The sequence below is a fragment of the Xenopus laevis genome, chromosome 1S, assembly GCF_017654675.1.
Source record: "Xenopus laevis strain J_2021 chromosome 1S, Xenopus_laevis_v10.1, whole genome shotgun sequence".
Lineage (NCBI taxonomy): Eukaryota > Metazoa > Chordata > Amphibia > Anura > Pipidae > Xenopus > Xenopus laevis.
In genome coordinates, this window is record NC_054372.1 from 143,222,298 (window position 1) to 143,244,114 (window position 21,817).

General features: G+C 39.2%; 1 protein-coding gene across 6 annotated transcripts in view; it reads left to right on the forward strand.

The window, feature by feature from the left end:
- Window positions 1–20,915, forward strand: part of sept5in.S (septin 5 S homeolog) — a 35,317-nt gene extending 14,402 nt beyond the window's left edge. For 2 of the 6 annotated variants that reach the window (XM_018240123.2, XM_018240145.2), the window contains 11 exons: window positions 3,363–3,459; window positions 3,549–3,635; window positions 3,892–4,015; window positions 5,162–5,296; window positions 7,686–7,803; window positions 8,104–8,205; window positions 8,419–8,515; window positions 10,952–11,087; window positions 12,378–12,407; window positions 17,111–17,213; window positions 18,505–20,915. In XM_018240123.2, coding sequence (XP_018095612.1) covers window positions 3,363–3,459; window positions 3,549–3,635; window positions 3,892–4,015; window positions 5,162–5,296; window positions 7,686–7,803; window positions 8,104–8,205; window positions 8,419–8,515; window positions 10,952–11,087; window positions 12,378–12,407; window positions 17,111–17,213; window positions 18,505–18,561 — 1,086 coding nt within the window. In that variant the 3' untranslated portion in view covers window positions 18,562–20,915. 6 annotated transcript variants of the gene reach the window in all.
- The last annotated feature ends 902 nt before the right edge of the window (window positions 20,916–21,817 follow it).

Consider the following 21,817-nt stretch of genomic DNA (forward strand, 5'->3'; position numbering starts at 1 on the left):
ACTCCATGGAGCATGGACAAAAACACTTGAAATTACTCTCCATTCAATGTATAGGAGTCACAGACAAACAGCTGATTCTTTCACAAAGAATAGGAGATCATTGCTTAAAAACAGTTCCCATAAAAAGATATTGGGGCAAGTTAAAGCATTTTACCCTCCATCCAGGGTGCTTGAGACTAATGGTAATGTTAATTAGTTCTCCTTTAAGTCATTTACTACTAGCTATCTGTACTAATAAGTCAAATCAACTTTGTCTTGTCTCACTGTGTATTCGTATACTGCTGAGATGACAATAAAGTTTACTTTGACTTTGACAACTGAACTTGCTGTGTTTTTCCTTGAAGACGTTTCGCCAGTCATTCGACTGGCTTTCTTATTTGGATGACTGGCAAAAGGTGTCCAAGAAAAAACACAGCAAGTGTATATATACCATGACCCGAATGAATGAGAATCTTCACAAACTCATCTTAGATGTAATAGAGCCGCATTAGTAAAATGCTGATTTTTTTTACCCATTTCTAGTTTAGAGAAATTAATGGTACTGGCTCTTGAAGGATGCTGGGAGTTGTAGTTTAGGGACAGTTAGAGAACTACAGAATACTCCTCCCCACAATAGGTAGTGAAACAGATTGGACTGGAAGCAGCCCGTTCTGAGCTTTTGTCCAAAATACATGAGAACTCTTAAGTAATGTTTCCCCTAGAGAGCCGAGCACACACATACCCAGCCTTCCCTTTCAGCTAGCACTGCCTACAGATCTTACTGGGAAGAATTTCATGGTTCTCATCCCATATGCCGTTCCTAAACTTTATCATCTTTCCAATGGCAGCTACAGGAAATTCCAGGGTAGTGGCTTGGGAGGGCAGTCGCTTGCACACACACATATGGATGTTGTCAGCGGTGGGAGGGGACTCGTGTGTGTGTGTGTCTAAGGGGTGACTGGTGCCTGTGCTGTTGTTCGTGGGTATGGATGCCATTATCATTCAGGAACTCCTGGCTGAGAGATTATTGTCTCCCTCTACGTTCACACAGAGAACCTACCCATTGAAGCTAAAGGTAATAAACAGGGGTTTTGTAAGACAAGCAGGGAGAGGATGGGATCCCTCTGGTTATTTTCAAAGACATAGCTATCACCCCACAAACTACAGTAGTTTAATGCTGCCCTTTTCCTGGCAGCACTGAATGGGTTAATTGGGATTGACGAGTGTCGGCCACAAAGAAACTCCCATTGACTTCAAAAGTGGAGAACTTGGAGCTCAGAACTGTGTGGGTTTAATAAGTAACTCACAGAAAGAGAGCGAGAGAGAGAGGAAGTCGTTTTTTCTTTAATAGAGAATGGAGTTCAGGGAGAGTGGGAAGGAGACGGGAGTGCCAGTATAAAATGTACTCGTTTTTATAACATGACCTAAGAAGGGAGAATGTAGAAAAGTAAGGGCCACAACTCCCACATTCCCCAATAACATGTGGATGTGCTGTATCTAGCTTTCAATAGACAGTTATAAGCTGGACCTCAGCATGTCACTGTTCCTGTGGATATATGTATGACAACTCTCAAGGGCCTGTGCCTACTATGGAGAGACCATGCTTCCCAAATGCATGTGTCATTCCAGCTTTCACAGGCTGAGCAATGGAAACACTAAGTTTTAACACAGCTTAGTACACAGTGCCATGTTGTCTGTCTTTGGTGCTCAAATAGGGTTGCCACCTTTTCCAGAAAAAAATACCGGCCTTCCTATAGATTTATCTTTTTTCCATATTAAAAACATTGGGATCAACCATAATTTTTACTGGCAAGGTGGCAAATCTATGCTCAAATAGCTTCAAATGCTCATGGAGGTGCTGGGAAATAAAACCTTGTTTTCCTACAACATGGGTATCGGTGTTTCAGAGAAGCTTGCTCTCCGTGCTCTGGGAAATGTAGAGCCCTGGGGTGGGAATCCTGCTGCTTGCAGCTCATAGACTAAACACATTTTTTTATTGAGGAAATAACATCTTAGCTCTGCGGAACAGTGTTCAGAGTATACACAACCTTTTTCACCCTGTGTACTATCCAGGTATCTATGAATATAGTATGAGTATAAGGGTAATGCCCCCTATTAATGGCCCCATTTATCTGCATTTTGACTTTGAAAATGTTATTGGGAGAAATCTCAGCAAGAACAGCAGAGATTGGATGTGGATTGTCTCACTGCCTAATCACTTGGAATAGCGTGATAGTGTGGTTACTGCCTAATACTAATATACTGCCTTGACCCAGGGAATGTGCAGCAGTCATTTTTTGTGTGTTTGCAACCAACTGGCTGTTCTTGCTAATAACATGTAGTTTCATAGATGAAACCAATAAAATTGTGTTTCTTTGTTTTAGATAGACAGTGTTATGTACTATAACTAGCAAAATGGAGGAACCAGTTTAATAATATTGGGCTCTTCGTCCTCTCTTAAATTTAATGACTAAGTAGATTACATCACAGAAGTAATGACCACATTATGACTGTGTCCTATAACATAGGCTAGTGGCCACTTAAAATTTTTGGACAATTCTTGACTTATCTTCCATGCAACACACAGTGGTTGCTCAAACATTCATCCTGCTACTACTACTACTACTACTACTACTACTACTACTACTACTACTACTACTACTACTACTACTACTACTACTACAGGGCACATATATGAAAGGGCAAACAGACAATTCTCTGTTGCCAAATATTGCTGGAAGGGCTACGGCACATTTTGATCACTAGTACCAGGACCAAAAACTGCTACAGTCAACAGATTCCAGTGGTCATCTGTCACACTTTCATATTCCATAAGTCTAAAAACCCTGAACATAAATAGAGGGGGCACATTGTGATGTACTGTCCACAGTGAAAACTTGTTAGAAACCCTGCCATTTTGGATCATATAACATGGCTGGTAATCTCCTGGGCATGTGCTACATTTCCAAAAGCTCCTATATACATTTGTCTACTTGCAGCTCTTTGCATATCTTGGAGTCATTTTTGGTCTTCAAATCACCTGCTGATCATAGTACATAACAATCTTTTGGTAAATCCAAACAGCATAAATTGGGTTAAGGGTCCCAAAGGGATGCTCCGTTTTTACATAGGACTCTTGTCAGGTGTCTATGGGCTTTCAGCTTCTGTATCTATTAGTTGATAGGAGGTAGTGTCGCATTTCCCATTTTTTGCCTTTCCATAGTTGTACATAAAGGGACAGTCTTATGAATGAAAGGTGGTGCTGGGAAATAGGTGAGGTTTCTTCTGAAAAGGCAAAAGACATGCAGTTGAAGAATGTATACGGTAGGTAGGCAGTCAGTATGTGTATCGGTTCGCTCGTCACTGTGTACCTTTCCTTGTAGGACCAAGAGAAGCAGTATGTTGGGTTTGCTACTCTGCCCAATCAAGTTCACAGGAAGTCTGTGAAGAAAGGCTTTGACTTCACACTCATGGTGGCTGGTAGGTTCACTAGCATGACAATTCCAAAACTGTTATTCCGTACTAAATGGCAGCTATGACTAATCTCAGTCTTCTTTGTGTACATCCAGGGGAGTCGGGCCTCGGAAAGTCTACCTTGGTGAATAGTCTGTTTCTGACAGATCTCTATAAGGACAGGAAATTGCTCAATGCAGAAGGTAGGCCGCTCTACTATACTTCTTAGCAAGCAGGATGTGACATCACACACATGGTGTAATGAGGTCTTGTCCACTGTTTATACTTTATATTGATTTGCTTATAACACCTTGAGATTATTTTGTATCTCACTTATTGTTTTGTATTCCAATGCAAACCTACTGTGACACACACACACACAAACACTAATATGCACAGTTTATAAGTTGATGATCGAGCACCAAAACCAATTGTGTTTTTCTGTTTGCCATATAATAGAGCGAATTAGCCAGACAGTGGAGATTCTTAAGCATACAGTGGACATTGAGGAAAAGGGAGTGAAACTGAAATTAACCATAGTGGACACGCCTGGCTTTGGGGATGCTGTCAATAACAATGAAAGGTAAGGAGGATGACCCATATAGTACAGTGTGGTAGAATGACCACAGAGAATTGTAAAAAGGTGTGTTTTGCCTTTAATTTCTCCCCTGTAGAAGTTGGAAGTGTAAGAGAGATGTGTATAAACAGAGAATGGCCACTCTGTTTAATTTTGCTGGCTGGCCCTGGAAGCTATAATGTTCGGGAGAGAACAGGCAGGGCCGGAACTAGGGGTAGGCAGAGTAGGCAAGTGCCTAGGGCGCAAAGTTGGGAGGGCGCCAGGCACGTACCTCCTCTGTCGCCTACCCCAAGTCCGGTTCCCTTCTCTGGCCGACTTTACGTACTGTTCGTGCTTTATGCGCATGCGTACGCGAGCGCAAATTCGCGCGTGCGCAAATTAGCGCATGTGCTCACACTAAATAGGCACTGCGACTGCCGGGCCTGCCCAGCATGGCCCGGCTCTGAGAACAGGCAATCCATTCCAGTAGTCCAGTTCGTAACTTGGAGCTCACTTTCCACAGGAAGGCTGTCCTGTGGAAAGGTATTTAATCATAGTTAGGTGTTAGTAACGTCTCTCAGAGCAGGGCACAGAATAGGAAGGTTACCTGTCAGTGTTAAGAAGGGGCTTAGTGAGAAGACTGAATAGTCCAGAGTGTGGAAACCAACCTGTATAGTGAGACCCCCAGTTTGGGGAAAAGTTTGAATGCGTGCTGTTAAAACGCTGATGAACTGTATTCCAGTGACTTTATGTTTGAAAAAGTCCTGAATTAATCTGTGCTTTTTGCCTGAAGACGCTGTGTCCCTGTCTTTAAGCTCCTGATCCTCTGCTTACCTGCCTACCATAGCTAAATGCCCCCAAACATTATGTGTACAGCTAGCCAGCTTGTCACAACAGATATATGATCCATTATCCAGAAACCAGCTAAATAGAAAGCTCCCAATTACAGGAAGGCCATATCTCATAGAGTGCATTTTAAGCAAATCATTCTAACTTTTCTCTTTAGCAATAAAACAATACCTTGTACTTGATCCAAACAAAGGTGCATGAATCCATATTGTTAGCAAACCAGTCCTATTGGGTTTTTTTTTGCCTATACCTGTACATTGTTTTTGACATTTTTGCTAGAACAATAGTAAGCTGATGATATGGAATAATGTATCATTCTCACAGCTGGAAGCCCATCACAGACTACATAGACCAGCAGTTTGAACAGTATTTTCGGGATGAGAGTGGTCTGAACAGGAAGAACATTCAGGATAACAGAGTGCACTGCTGCCTGTACTTCATCTCACCTTTTGGACATGGGTGAGTTTTGCACAGAATTGTGAAGGTGTGACACACTATTGGGGAGCTCTGTACCCAGACATAGAAACAGATATTGCACAGTTCTACTCTGACAAACTGTGGGTGATATTTTGTATGGCTCTTACATTTGCCAAAGAATTAGTAAGGCCTGCAGTATTAACTGATGTGCCAGACCCATAGGGGCAGATTTATTATGTGTTGTAAAAAATGGCACTGTAATTTGTCAGGCATCGCTGTGTAAAAAACAGAGTAAAAACGGCGTCATTTTTTATACACTTTTTCTTTGAGCAACTTCCCCTGAATTTACGTAGGTCTGAAGCAGTGTAAAATAATGATGGCAAATCTGGGGTTTGGATGGCGTAAAAAAACACACGCCTTGATAAATTCGCCATTAATTTTATTTTTCGGCAAATTTTAGTTTTACACGGCATAATAAATAGGCCCCTTAGTGTTTAAACCGTTGTTTATTACCTATTCTTGTCAATTGTTTGTAAAATAAAGTAAAGGCCATTGTGACCTTATCTAATGTAGAGCCCAGCAGTGTTCATAAGCTGGTGATGGGGTTTGGGGCTGGTGCACCTGGACCACTGACTCTAAGGGGCAGGTTTATCAAGGGTCGAAGTGAATTCGAGGGAATTTTCGAAGTAAAAAAATTCGAAATTCGAAGTAATTTTTTGGGTACTTCGACCATCGAATAGGATACTACCACTTCGAATTTACTTAGAATTCGATTCAAAGTAAAAATAATTTGAAAATTCGACCATTCGATAATCAGTACTGAAGTGCTGTCTCTTTAAAAAAACTGCGACTTCAATACTTCGCCAAATTAAACCTGCTGAATTGCTATGTTAGCCTATGGGGACCTTCTACAAACTTTTTCCAACTCTTTACACATCGAATTAAAATCCTTTGATTGATCGCTGAAATCCTTCGAATCGTTCGATTCGAAGGATTTCATTGTTCGATCGAACGATTTTAATTCGATCAAACGATTGCCAAATTGGCTGAAAAAACTTTGAATTAGAAATTCAAATTCGTAGTATTTAAATTCGATGGTCGAATTTCGAAGTATTTTCAACTTCGAAATTCGACCCTTGATAAATCTGCCCCAAGTGGTGAGTTATCTACCTTGGTATTCTGTAGCACCTTTCTCTTTTTTTGTGTTCAGTTGAGGTTACCAAACCAATGTTCAGGTTATTCAGTGGACGAGCCCTAATGCCAGGCTGCGGATTCCAGTGAGCCCAGAATTGACCAAACAGTTTTTCCTCAATAAATGAACAATAACATGAAATAATGAAAGTGTTTTAAAGTAGTTAGAATATAATGTACTGTTTCCCTCTGTTGCTCTGCACTGGTAACACTGGTGCTTTTGCTTCAGAAACAATACTAGATTTATATAAATAAACTATGAGTCATTCAAATCGAATTGGGGCTAAATGGCACAGGTTAAATTGCAGAAAGCAGATAAGGTCTGTAGAATACAATGGATGTAGTTCTTACACAAAAATGTTAGTGACATTATACCTTAATGTTTGAAAAATACATTTTAGTAATTTAGTAATTTGTGAAATGGAAAATACAACTAAATGAAAATTAATTTCCATTCTGCTTTATATCAGGCATGGATGAAATTAGAAAAAAAGGTGCAAAATCACTGTGTGAACTTCCAAGAGCAAATATAAATGATTTTTTACACCGACATACCCGATTCCACAGACTGAAAGGATATCATGATAGTGTGTCTGTACTTCAGGCACCAATTCCCTATCTCCTAAAGCTGACAAAGTGATATACCCTACACCCAACTTGGCATGTGCATGCATGGTATAATAAACTTGAAAGAAGTACTTTAGTGCACATGTTTTTGCCCAGGGGCACAGGGGATACTCGGGTAACTGGATCCAACATGTTGGTGCAACACTCATTAGCAAGATACTGTGGGCACAAGGTAAAAGGGTACAGGTTACATAGCACATAACAGATAGCTCCATAGAATAGAATGGTGTTTTACCAGGCTTATCTGTTTTCTACTATTTAACCTGTCCCTTTTCTCCTTTTTTCAGCTTGATTTGCTTTTGAAGCAAACACAGAACTTTTACCAGTGCAGGACAGCAGTACATTTTAATTACTTTGATACATGTTAATTTTTTGTTGATACAGTTGCAGCTGTTGTGTGCACCGTTTGGGCTCACCACATTAGTTGAGAAAAAACTTTTATCAGCAATCTATCTGTAGTATTCCCTACACTGTACAACCTGTAGCCCTCTTTTACCACCTTCCATATAATTTCTTTGGCCGGCTGTAGCTAAAATTTCAATGCTTAAAATGGGGGTGATGCAGGTTAATGGGATGGGAAAGTGTTGATGTTTTCAGTCCCATCTTTTTTTAGGCTGCGACCAGTGGATGTCGCTGTCATGAAAGCTCTGCATGAGAAGGTGAACATTGTTCCTTTGATCGCTAAGGCTGACTGCCTGATTCCTAGCGAGATCCGCAAGCTCAAGGACCGGGTGAGATTCCCAAAATGTTGCCAGTTTTTAGGGGACTTTGATCCTTAGACTATAAACAGATAAATGTGTGCTATCCACTGTTATTTAAAGAACTTTCAAAGCCACATAGACTTCATATCTCATGTCTTAAATCTCCATAATTTATATTAGGGACCTTCAGCCTGGTGTCGCTGAGTGTAACACGGATACTTAGAGTTGTATTATAACTGTGCTATAGCTGAAAGCCAATATAATTTCATTCCCACTGACTCATACATTGTTTCTTCCTTTCTATTTGCCAATGACCATGCCCATCTCCAGATTAGGGAGGAGATAGAGAAATTTGGAATTAAGGTTTATCAGTTCCCAGAATGTGACTCTGATGAGGATGATGACTTTAAACAACAAGACAGAGAATTGAAGGTAAAATAAGGAAATTGTGCATATGTCTCCCCTCTTCCTATCTGTTCCCTCTTCCAGGTTCTGAGATCTCTGTCCCCATTCTCTGTCTTGCTTCTATGACCTGACTCCCCACTCTCTTCCTTTGACCCAGATCTCTCCTCATTTTGTGTCTTGTCTCAGTCTCTCTCGATTTGCTGTTGTATTCAGGTAGCTTAACCTTTGCTTTCTGTTCAGGAAAGTGCACCTTTTGCAGTCATTGGCAGCAACACTGTGGTAGAGGCCAAAGGCCAGAGAGTGAGAGGTCGTCTGTACCCTTGGGGCATTGTAGAAGGTGAGTGTCAAACAGAAGCACATTGCTACAATGCATAGAACCCTTAAACAAACTGTAGGATTTAATTTGGGATTCAGCTGACTCTATATGCAAGATGCAGATTTGGCCATATCTTTAGGGTTCTGTTACAGTTCCCATTATATGAAAAGCAGGAAGTAGTGTTCTGTTATGTTATGTTACACATCCAGTCACTCCAGCCTTTATAGATTACACATTTGGCTAACTAACTATATTAGAATTTTTTTATTTTGCACAGCCTATCTATTTACCCAGTTTTTATTTGTACACTGAACTGTTCCTTTAAAGCTTGTGATTACATTTTATGATTTATCTCAAATGCATATATGCAAGTTAGGGTTCAGATTCAGTTTGATGTTTGCTTAAATAATCTAACTTTATTGTTTGTTATATATATTTATGTTTATTGCCACCACACTGCTACTTTCTTGTAGAGCTGTTGATCACTCACTGAGCTTTGTGGGCACTTATTGATGTTGATGACTTCTTATGCTGCCATTAGTAAACTGTAAATAATAATTTTTTGTTTCATTTCATGCTACTGTACTAATATAAAAATATAACAGTATACTTCAAGGTTAATGTCAAACGAAGTGATTCCTCTACTGGCATAGAAGTGTCTCCCATTAACTTTAATGGAAACTTCTTAAAATCATCTGTACCAACAGTGTCATGGGGTTTCCAATAAAGTCAGTGGAAGACAGCACGGTGGTACTGAGACAGATTCAGTTTGATGAGAAAAACGTATTGCATGGGTAGATGCAAATGTGAAAATGCAATGGAAGTCTATGGGGAAATTCGAATTACAAGATACGTTTGTTTTGCATCAAATTGAATGTAGCCAATTACTTGACATTATATTAAGGTGCTCTGGAAATGTTTGCCCTTATTAACACTGGCACTGCAGCTGCTACATTGCATTTATTACTGCTTCTATTGTTCACACAATATTTAGATGTTCAGTCCATTTCACTGTCTGTGTGTAGCTTAGTCAGTCAGCGTAACTATGTACTTTCATTGTGCTTGTTTTACTGGTTTCTGTGCCCTAAAACACCTCGGTTTTTATTCTTGTTTCTTTTTGTCTCAAGTGTCTCTAGCAGCTGATGGTAGACAAACCTTATTTCAGAAGAATACTCTGTACAAACATGAGGATTTATTTAGATAATGGGTTTCATTCAATAAACAGACAGTTCTATTTGTGGATCAGGGAAGGTCATAGTCTTTTGTTGCTAAATTAGCATTAGGCGCATAATGCATAAAATTTTATTGTTTGAACTGATAGTCAAATAGAACGTTTATAACTAGAGGCCTCATAACTGAATAAACTGGCCAGTTTGGTCACACACTGGTGTGGTTCTAGGGCAACTTCTACACAATGTTTTCCTAACCCTTGTGGTCCATGTTACAGATGCATAATAGTCAGCCAACTATACTTCAGGGCAGTGATCCCCAACCAGTAGCTCGCGAGCAACATGTTGCTCTCCAGCCCCTTGGATGTTGCTCTCAGTGGCCTCAAAGCAGGTGCTTATTTTTGAATTCCAGGCTTGGAGGCAAGTTTTGGTTGCATAAAAACCAGGTGTACTCTCAAACAGAGCCTTAATGTAGGTTGACAATCCACAAAGGGGCTACTAAATGGTCATTAACAGCACTTATTTGGCACCCAGGAACATTTTTCATGCTAGTGTTGCTCCCCAACTCCTTTTACTTCTGAATGTTGCTCACGGCTTGTAAAGGTTGGGGATCCCTGCTTCAGGGAATATCCAGGCAGCATATAAACACTCACTCCAAATCTCCTCCTAACTGGCCTCTAAGTTCAACCCTTTCAGGGTTACACATATCAGAGTGTTTACTATATCAGACACCCTGCTATAGGTTCAGAGGAGTACAAAGCAGCAAATAATACTGTAATTATCTTACCTTAATTTTAAGGTTGGGCCTTACCAGTCAATAGTTTAGCCATTGCTGCCGTATAGTTATCTATGATCTATAAATATGAGTGCTGTACAGTGTAGTTGGCCTATTATTGAATAAAACAGTGAAAAGCATTAGTGATGGGCGAATTTGCGACGTTTCGCCGAAAAATTCGCGAAATTCGCGAAACGGCGAAAATTTCACGAAACGGCGCCGGCGTCTCGTTTTTGACGCCGGTGCCCGTTTTTTTGACGCTGGCGTCCGTTTTTTCGAAAAAAACATATTTGAAGCCGGCGAATTTTTGCCGCAAATTTTTGCCGCAAATTTTCGCGAATTCGCGCCTGGCGAATAAATTCGCCCATCACTAAAAAGCATGGCAGATGAGAGCCCAGAGAAGCTTTAAAAAGAAAAATTACCTGCTACATATGGTTTCCAATATTATCATGTTAGCTGACTATAAATGCATGTATTCTATTTAATCAGCCCATGGCCCCTGTTGTTTTGCAGTGGAGAACCAGGCACATTGTGACTTTGTGAAGTTGAGGAATATGCTAATCCGCACACACATGCATGACCTGAAAGATGTCACTTGTGATGTGCACTATGAGAACTACCGAGCCCAGTGCATCCAACAGATGACAAGGTATGTCTGATGAGATATCCTGTTTCAGGGATCGGCAATATTGGTCTTTTCAGCAGTTGCAGAACTACTGATCACATCAGACCCTTATCACAACATACACACACTGCACCTACAGAAGAAGAGGAAGGATGTGGATGTTGTAGTTCTGCATTAGCTGACATGCCACAGATTGCATATGCCTGAACTGTTCTGTATACACTATAGCATGCTGCTATCTAATGAACAGTAGAACTAATCTTTGTATATCGCTTACTTCATCTGATTTTGGAGCTTTCACTTTTGTACCTAAACACAGAAGTTAACTTAACAATAACTTAGGTTTATAAACAACCTGGCCCTGCTCACTTACTAATTCGTAGGTTAAAAACCAATTTCACTGTTGTGCAGGCCGACCAATAACTAGTACTGCCAGTTGCACAGCAATTCTAATCTGTGATCTGCAACTTCATTTGTTTTAAAATAAAAAATGGACACTCTGCAAGGCACGGAAGGCTGTAAGCATCCTATTCATCAGTAACAAATTATAGAATTACTGTTCTGTGTATACGGTACATTGTATAACAGTGTGAACTCATTTGTAGCTCACTGGCTTTTAATATTTATAGTTTTAGACATTTACACTTTTATTGTAAAATATACGGATATTAAACCTTAGTTCCATGACCATGTAAATGCACAAGCCACAGACCTAGTGCTTTTATACAGGTACAGAGTGACTTATGTAGGTATGGGATCCCTTATCCAGAAAACCCGTTATCCAGAAAGCGAAGCGCTGAATTACAGGAAGACCATCTCCCATACTGTCCATTTTTGAAAAACACTTCTAGTTTTTAAAAATGATTAAAAATAATAACAGTATCTTGCACTTGAAAATGGCACATCTGGGGGTCTGTTGGGTACAAGCATGGCTGCCTATAAACCTTGCCCTGCTTCCGATTTTGCAGGGTTTGCTTGAAGGCTTTCCCTTGTTGTTTGTACACTTTTTATTTTGCATGGTACAATTTTGTCTGCAATGCTGAAAGCACTAACCAGTAGCATTAAGGAAAGTTGCTTAGTCCTTGGTATGCCATTGGTATGTCTGTGCCAATTGATTGTCCTTTCTGACAAGATGCTTGAAGATGCTTAAAACCCTTTTTTGTACTATCCTAGCTGCACTGCCTCTCACAGAACTACCATATTTGCAGAGTAATTAATTCCTCACCTCCTATTATACTAACCCCACAATGTCCTGAATGATCCTCATACAGTTGATAATCAAATGATATTTCTATCGCTTTTTGTCTTTTCAAGGAACGACGAAAGACACAACACTGCATCAAGGTTAGGGTTATCTCAGTCAACCTATTCTCCCCATTTAATAGTATGTACATTTACTGTTTTGGTAGCAGCTAGACATTAAAGGTTTTATTGCCTTTTATCTCATTGGTCTTATGGGACCTTTAATATGGAACAAATAAACATGGAAGGTAATAATCAGAGGAAAAGAATGGCTGGTAGATATAAAGGAAATACAAAAGAGGTGTAATTTTACAGCGGTAGTAACCAAGAAGAATTTTACTTTCACTAGCTTTAGGGCCAGAGCACATGAATTGTTGGCTCTGCTGCTGTCAGTCTGCATTTTTTGGATCCACTCCTTTCTCAGCCTCATTGATCTGTACTGTAAAATGCAGCTTCCATTTGTGTGGGGCACATGGAGATCAGCAAGAAAATGCTGCTTTTGCATTTTTATGCCAACCTCCACTCCATGTAAAGATAAATGGTGCCGGGGAAGGGAGCAGATCCATTTCTCTCTGACTGCAAAAGAAAATTTAAAAAAAATGCTCCATGTGCCCTCTGCCTTACTGTGTATATTAGTGATGAGCGAATCTGTCCTGTTTCGCCGATAAATTTGTAAAACTCCTAAAAATCCAAATAGCAGCAAAATGTTTTTCCACATGATAATTTTTTATATGCGTGACAATTTTTTCTCACTCCAAATGCTTTAAAGACAATGGGCGTTTTTCTTGCGGTGACTATTTTGTCTCGCAACTTTTTTGTCCAAATGCATTAAAGTCAATGGGCGTTTTTTCTTTTTTTGTGTGCCGGCAAAATTTTCACTGCCACAGTTTCATGAAAAATTTTGCAGATAGCGAAATCCGAAATTTTGCCGCAAATCCATGCCTGGCAAAAAAGTTCACTCATCACTAGTATAAGCTATTGCGGTGGGTTATATAGCTTGCAATTCAGACAATTAATATTATAGGTTAAATATAAAATACTTTATTTGTAATATGATGCAAGTTTGAGTGTGAATAGAAATGCACCAAAACTATCCTGATTACATAATGAAATTGCTGTCTTGGCATGCCCTGTAAACTAGATGAAGAATCATATATTTACAAGCAACTGTAAACACAGCTGGATCCCAGGCTGAAATATGAAAACTAAAGACACGCACTTTCCTTGCATTCTTGCACATGCATTAAGGGGGTTATATATTAAAGTCCAGTATGAGTTTGCAAGGGGAAAACCATTTTTTAGGAGAAAAAAAACTCGAAGGTTGCTAAAAGTCCAAAAAAAAAAATACTCCATCTCAAACCTGCAGAGGTCATGTAGAAATCAATGGCAAATGTCCCGTTTACAATTGGAAGATATCATGAACTGCACTGGGTTTTGTATAATAATCCGATTAATTTGAGGTTTTCGGGTGATTTTTAAACTTTTTTTTGGATTTTTTCACAATTTTATTAAGTCTTTTCCCACACCAGATTTCTCTGAGTAAATGTATTGATAAATACGGTAAAAATGTGGATGCGAGTTTGGTCAAAGAGATTTTAAGAAAATAGTGAGAAATCTTCGGATTCTAGTAAATAATCCCCCAAAACATTTTCAGGGCACAAAGACCTGTGATATCCAGGCCTTGTAATTAACACTGGAAGATGTGTTAGGAATCTTTTAGGGTAGACCAAGAGACGCTTTAGGGGCAAGTAACATACAATTACTATAAATACATAGATATATATATATAATTTTTATACAGGTCATGGAACTCTAATACCCTCATATTTTGCAACAGGGGGTAGTTTCTTTATTATAATAAGTGTCAGTGAGTCATGTGACAGAAATGACATCACTACTCACCGTTTATAACTGATGACATCAGTACTCACAGTTTATAAGGATATCATTTAAAAGATATTCATGGCTTTTGTGTATTTATATATATATATATATATATATATATATATATATATATATATATATATATATATATATATATATATATATATATATATATATATAACGTGATATTCAAGAGAACCAGCACTCCCATGTATAAAATATTCTCATTTATTTCTGTTGCATCAATGTCCAACGTTTCGGTCCTTGCTACGACCTTTCTCAAGGATGATACAAAAATATTTTGGCCAATCATAAATAGCCTTACAAATTCAAATGCTCCAATCAGTGTTTGTTATCCAAACTTTATTAGTTACGTGATTTAACCCATTGTGACCTTCTTGACCTTAGTGTCATATACATTTTTTTATCCTGATGGTGTTACCATCACAAAACACTCATCACCTGTACATCATAAATTATTATGTACAAGTGATGAGTGTTTTGTGATGGTAACACTATCAGGATAAAAATATTTTTATAAGGCTTTCAAGAAAGTCATGTTTAATTAAATTTTTAATATGTTATAGAGGGGTCTACTTTTAACAAATTTTAAATGAGTCGTCATTTTTTATAATTTTTGACTCATGTGCTTCATTTTTGGCCTAATTCCAGCTTTCAGTTTAAAATATTATGATGATCAAGGTGCCTGGTTGCTAGGTTAAATGTGACCCTAGCAACCAGATGACAGCTGAGAGAAGTATATAAAAAATAATGCAAACCCATAAAAATATATAAAGGCCAACCAAAAATTGTCTTAAATATTACTACATTGTAATAATGATCATGGTGTTACTGTTCCAAGAGTAGCTAGTCAAATATTGGTTCGTCCCAAATCTCCCCCTAATTTGCCTTCTGACTGCCCTTGTCCTGCCCTCATGTGACCTTTCATTTCTTATAAATTGTCACAGTGTCAATGTATAAGTCTTTCAGTTTAAGTGACAGCTCTGTACAAATATGGTGCTTTTAACCTGGAAATGCATTGTATGAAATTTCCCAACAGTTTGTATTGTATGCATTATATCTGGAAGGTAGATGTGATTGTTGTAAAACATGAGCACCAAATGAATGGCGATTTGGTGACATTGCCAGATTAATGGTTCTTACCAGCTATAGCTAGCATTAGTCATTGCTGTATAAAATGGATTCCGTTTCTATAAATCATTCTGCGGCCTCATTCTTCTCAGGATTCCAAGATGACACAATTGTGCCCCTTCAGGTTCTCTTTAGCTATGATGATATAAAGTTGGGCAGTAGGAAAGGAAATTGCATCATAGTTATACATGTGCTGGTTGGCCCTTTTGTTACAATGGATTTTCAAGAGGCTACACTATTATGATGTGCCAAATACAGACTTGGGTGTGATAAAAGTCCACATCCAATATTAAATAATTACTATAATTATGCAGAGTTGTGAATTTCCTGGAGGGGGTTCTATTATTGTAGATGGGGACGTGAGGTAAAATGCAGTGGCTTATTATCTTCTGCTAAAATCTGCTGAATTTGAACACCCAGCATCCTCTGTCAGGTGTTCTGGGAGTCCAGCAATAGCTAAAGTCAAAAATGCTCCCTAGCCTCTCTTTGTGTGACAGTAAAGACAATGAGCAGTTCCCTAGAACGTTTCCTTCTGCCTTATCTACAGCCACCATTCCAGCTCAGACAGGGGAGGCCTGCCAGGTCCCTCTAATAACATATGTGGAAAGGACTTAACAGCACACATATCCTTTGCATTATTTATCTGCAGCCAAATGTATTCTTTCAATAACATACAGTATAGGAAGGCGACTGACCAGCACTGTGTTTTAGTGTTAAGGTTATGTCCCATCGCACACATAAGGGGTCATTCACTGCGTACAGCGCAAGGTGCAAAGTGCAAATAAAAATCTGCCTTGGACTTTTTGCATTTTCTATTTGTTGTGCACAAGTTATTAACACAAATCTCTGATGAGGGTCTGGCAAGCAGACACTTAGGTGTCCCTCTTTATGTCCCCTAACCAAACTGAGCCCACCAGACTGGGTGCAGCTTGCATCAAGTCCCTGTACTTACCATATACCTGATAGCAGATGGTAAGTACAAGGCTGCATTGAGCCTATTGGTGCTGAACTCTGCACCTCTGATGTGAGGTGGCAGGGAGGGGGATGGAAGGAGGTGACTTATGTGCTTGGGCCCATGTTTTGCCTTTTGCACCTTGCCTTACACACAGCAAATGACCCCTTATTTGTGCCATGGGCCTTAACATGACAAGGGACAAGCAGAAATCACTCTACTATGTCCTTATGGAAGACTGGAAGGATAGGGCTGCCTTGCACCTGCTGGTGCTGCTCTTTGCACCTTACGTCAGAATTTATTTTTTGGTGCACAGTGCAGTCAGATCCTGACAGAAGTGGACTTTGAATGAGAACTAAGCAGCCCCTTAGTACTCTTTCATTTACATAAATGATCCCTACAGTGGTTTCTGATGGAGAAAAAGCCCAAACCAAGATGTTTTTTTTAACAAGCAGACCTATAAATGCTGCCTACTTATACATTGATATGGGTTATTCGAACTGGGCACTGAGCTGAACCTCACAATCATATATTTGTGTGTTTAATAGAATTGAGCAGTTACAGAAAAAACAACTTTATCAGCAGCTCAGCACTGCTCTCTGCTGGAGTACTGGAGGCCATTGACTAATCCAAGTTTAAAGAATATTTATGGGTTGCACACAAGTATTTAAAAAAAATTACAGGTTCTTAACTTTATTAGAACGTTTTTGCAAGGGCTTACACATACTTATGTTAAAAAAACAGGAATTTTTACTCACACGTTTGTTTTTCTTCCATTGCAGTTCCATTTACTCACGTTCCTTTCTTTGTCTCACAGCAAATTGACTCAAGATAATAGGATAGAAAGTCCTATACCCATCCTGTCACTGCCAACCCCAGATGCTGAGACAGAAAAACTGATTAAAATGAAAGACGAGGAGGTAAGTCCTATTTGCCCACATATCTTTAAATTCTCTTTATCTTTATTAAATTATGAGTATTATGGATTGTACACTGGGGTAAGGCAGTGTTGGATGTATTGTAATTGCTGTGACAAAGGTACCCAGCACTTTTCCAAATTGCACTACAGAGCAAGGTCTTCATTTGCTTGACTGTTGATAGTTTTCTAATTTTTGGTTTGTCCCAAATAAATGAACCCTCCTATATGCTTACAGTCAAAAGGGCACATGTGCGTGTGCAAGTACAGTTGTGGTACATGCATTTTTCGCCACATAACACCAATTTAAATTAAGGCACTGCTTCAAAATGTGCTCTTTGTATTTTGCCGTAGAGTTGCGCTCTGTGCCCTCAGTCCTTCCTGGCTTTCACTTTAGTTAATGCACTGCTGTGGCTATTGACGTTGGGGAACCCTGGAGCTACAACCACCTCCAGACCAGGTGGTAGCTCCAAAGTTTCTTCAACGTCTTGTGTTAACTGCCACAGTTAATTTGTGCTGGAAAAATAGGCAAAAGTTTAGAAAAATTACTAGGGAGCACAAAATTCACTGGCTGAATCCCGAATCCTTTATGAATGATTCGGCTGAATCCCGAACCAAATCTGGACTCTAATTTCCATATATAAATTAGAGAAACAAAGGGGAAACAGAAAAATGTGCTGTGTGTGTGGTTACAAAATTGACTTTGTTGTTTGTGTGATGAAAAGTCACGTGATTTTTTTTGAATTTGGTTTGGTCAAGGAACTTGGATTTGGCTGAACCCTGCTGCAAAAAGCAGAATCTTGGCTGAATCCTAGATTCAGTACATTTATAGAAATTACACCAGTGAACTTTGGAAATTACTCCAGACAGACTTTGAAAATATTTGGCACAACTGCACCCAGTTTGTGCTGAAGCATTGCGCAACTGTGAACTGGCAGCACTCTTGTGTCAAGAGCATTGCCCCTTTGAGGCGCTGCATTGTAAGAAAAAAACACGCCATTTGTGCTCAAAATTGCAATTTGCTCACTGCATTTGCAGACGTACATGTGCCCTTCATTGTCATGCCATAGACATGCAGTGTACTTGTAACTTAATTAAGGCTTGTCTCATGATGAGAATGAATATTTGTAGAATATTTGTAGAAATACAACATAAAATCTCTAGAAATGTTTGTTGTTGAGTGAGGTGCCTTGGAATCATATTTGGAGGGATTATATTTTGCAATACACTAGAAGATTTAGTATTTGTTTTGTGATGTCTTCTTAAACACTGATCTTATCCTCTTTGTTAAATAGTTGCGACGGATGCAGGAAATGTTGCAGAAAATGCAACAGCAAATACAGGAACAGTGAACATCCCGTCAGAATGGCACTTATCTTTCACATGTTCGACACACCTAACGCAGCACCTCTAAAATGAGTACAGAGTTGGATGTGGTATCCGTGGACAGAATCTTATTTATTGTTATAATCACCCGTCCTATATGAACGTCCATCTCTCTGTTTAATGACCTGTCCTATTCCTCCACAACATCCTAATAACGGAACCAAGCACTTCACATAAAGGCTAATCTTTTGTCAAAAAATAAGCTTAATCACAGTCAAGCATCTTTCACGTCGCTAGGAGAAAATAACCGTAATTGCAAAGCATTCTGGGAATTGCGCAGGATAACTGCACGGCCTTATGAGAAAAGTAAGCAAGTTACCCAGAGCACTCTGGGAAATACTGCATCACATTTAGACACCTATCCTGTTTCTTCCACTGTCTCTGATCCTAATGCAGAAAGAGGGATGTTTCTTGGAGAAAGGAATCTTCCGCCAACTCCCGCTGCCACTCTGAGACAAGCTTGTGTTCTTTTTTTATTTGTACAGTGTTGACGTTTATTGGACTCAGGACTTCCTTTTTTTTTTTAAATTTGTATTATTATTATTATTATTTTTCTGTATCAATGTTTACGCAGCAGGTGACTGACTAATTATTGCAGAACCCAGAACGGTGGTACTTCTTTCCAAAGCAGTGAGTGTTGCACAATGCTGCCATTTATTTTGCCTTTTATTTTTGTCTTTTAAGAGCAGGCCCAAGTATCACACACGAACACACACCAAACCTATAATAATATATATGATAAACCTCTAAATCTTGGCTGATCCCAATATCATTTACATCAATCCCTGCCCTGGAGAACTTACAAGTCCCAATGGCATTTAACACTATGGTTAATTTTTTTCACACTGTAATTAATGGAATGTAGGAGGAAAATGGAGTACCTGTTGAGCCTAGGTAGCAGAGGAAGAACATACATGCTCTATGCATAGTGTCCTGACTGGAATTGAACCTCTGTCCCACAGCACTACAAGGCAGCAATGCTAACTACTGTGCCATTAGTGTCTCAGTAAGAGAGCTTTAGTATGCTTTCTGTAAAATAATTCGTTTTTTGTTTGAGTGGAAGCCAGTTAGTGTATGGACTTTAGCTACCTCCCAAATAGCAGTCTGTTCTTACTTTAAGCAGCATTTTCACAATGAAATATTGTCAGGGTAGGACCAAAATGAGCTTCTGGTTTATCCAGAAAGGACACAGGGCTTCAAATTGAAACCAACTAATTAAAACAGACACTGCATTATTTGAAGCGAAATCAGTAGGTAAAAAAAATCAGATTGCGGAGAATAAGCCTAAATGAAGTACGACTTTAATGACCCTTAATTAAATGTATTTCTGGTGATAGCTATACACTATAGCTGTCATTCATTTAGGAAGCAGTGGCTTGTAGAGTGCAGCCAAACGCCTGATGCAAGGTTTTTTTTTAAATGAGAACTACTATGGGACATTCCTTTGCACCCTTTAGTCCTTTTGCCATTTGTCTGGGGTCATATTATATGACCCCTAGTGTGTTTTTGCCCTGCTATATTTTACTCAGAAATTGTTTTATACTATAGTAAAATAACTGATATTCCCCTGCATTTTGTGAGTGTTTATTAAGGATCTCAGCCCTGTCTGAGAAAAATAAATTCAAGACAGCTGGAGGACCACGGGTATGATAAACATGTGTGATTGATCTTCTACAGTTTGGAAAATGTTTGGTGCTGAGAAGATTTAACTTCGTATGGACCAGAAAGAGCTATACAAGGTATTGGTTAATTTCCAGTTCAGTTCTTTTTGTCTCCCAATGGCTTTTTTTCTGTAACATAATTCACAGGGTCTGGATTTTGTTTGCTATCTCTCACATTTTGATTGGCCTCCACCAAACATGGGTTGCAGGATCCACTGTCAGCATCAAGATAAATGGGTGACAAAAGACACTGAATGGATAAGGAAACATTTTAAGGCTGGTAATATTTCTGAACTTAGAGAGCAATTGAAGGGGACATTCCATTTATTTGTTTGTGTGTAATGGGAATTGAGTTAAAAATCCATGGTTTGGCAACCTGCAGCACTCCGGTTTATTTCTCTACACCTCCCATCATCCTGGGCAAGCCAGTGCCAGACAGTTTAAAGCAGAGGGCTGCAGGCTGTTTCCCTATGGATTAAACACACGTGTGCCTGGTAACCCTGCTCCTTTGTTCCCATTTGAAGTATCTGTGTGATCCTCTGACCTGTAGTAGCCCACCTTGAACAGTGCATATCCTGCGTACAGATATTTCTTATATTGATTGTTGCTGTAATTAATGTTTACAACCTGAGAATCTTAATAAACCTTTAAAATGCAAAGTTCCTGACCACATGCTTTTCTGTGAATAACACACACATAAATGAGACATGCAATCTACCTAATAAAATGCACACTGTCTAATCTACTTTTTGTGTATATACAAATACAGCTTTGCTTAAAGGGATACTGTCATGGGAAAAAACATTTTTTTCAAAATGAATCAGTTAATAGTGCTGCTCCAGCAGAATTCTGCACTGAAATCCGTTTCTCAAAAGAGCAAACAAATTTTTTTATATTCAATTTTGAAATCTGACATGGGGCTAGACATTTTGTCAATTTCCCAGCTGCCCCAAGTCATGTGACATGTGCTCTGATAAACTTGAATCACTCTTTACTGCTGTACTGCAAGTTGGAGTGATATCACCCCTCCCTTCCCCCCCCCCAGCAGCCAAACAAAAGAACAATGGGAAGGTAACCAGATAACAGCTCCCTAACACAAGATAACAGCTGCCTGGTAGATCTAAGAAAAGCACTCAATAGTAAAAACCCATGTCCCACTGAGACACATTCAGTTATATTGAGAAGGAAAAACAGCAGCCTGCCAGAAAGCATTTCTCTCCTAAAGTGCAGGCACAAGTCATATGACCAGGGGCAGCTAGGAAATTGGCAAAATGTCTAGCCCCATGTCAGATTTCAAAATTGAATATAAAAAAATCTGTTTGCTCTTTTGAGAAATGGATTTCAGTGCAGAATTCTGCTGGAACAGCACTATTAACTGATTCATTTTGAAAAAATTTTTTTTTCCCATGACAGTATCCCTTTAACCCTTCTCTTGGCAACAGTCAGCAGGGAAAGTGATATACTGCCATCCATGTAGTACCTACACTTCCAGGTTTAAGTACATTTCCCATAGTGCAGTCCAAAGCTCCTCATTGAACTTCTGCATATTTTGCTTGACACC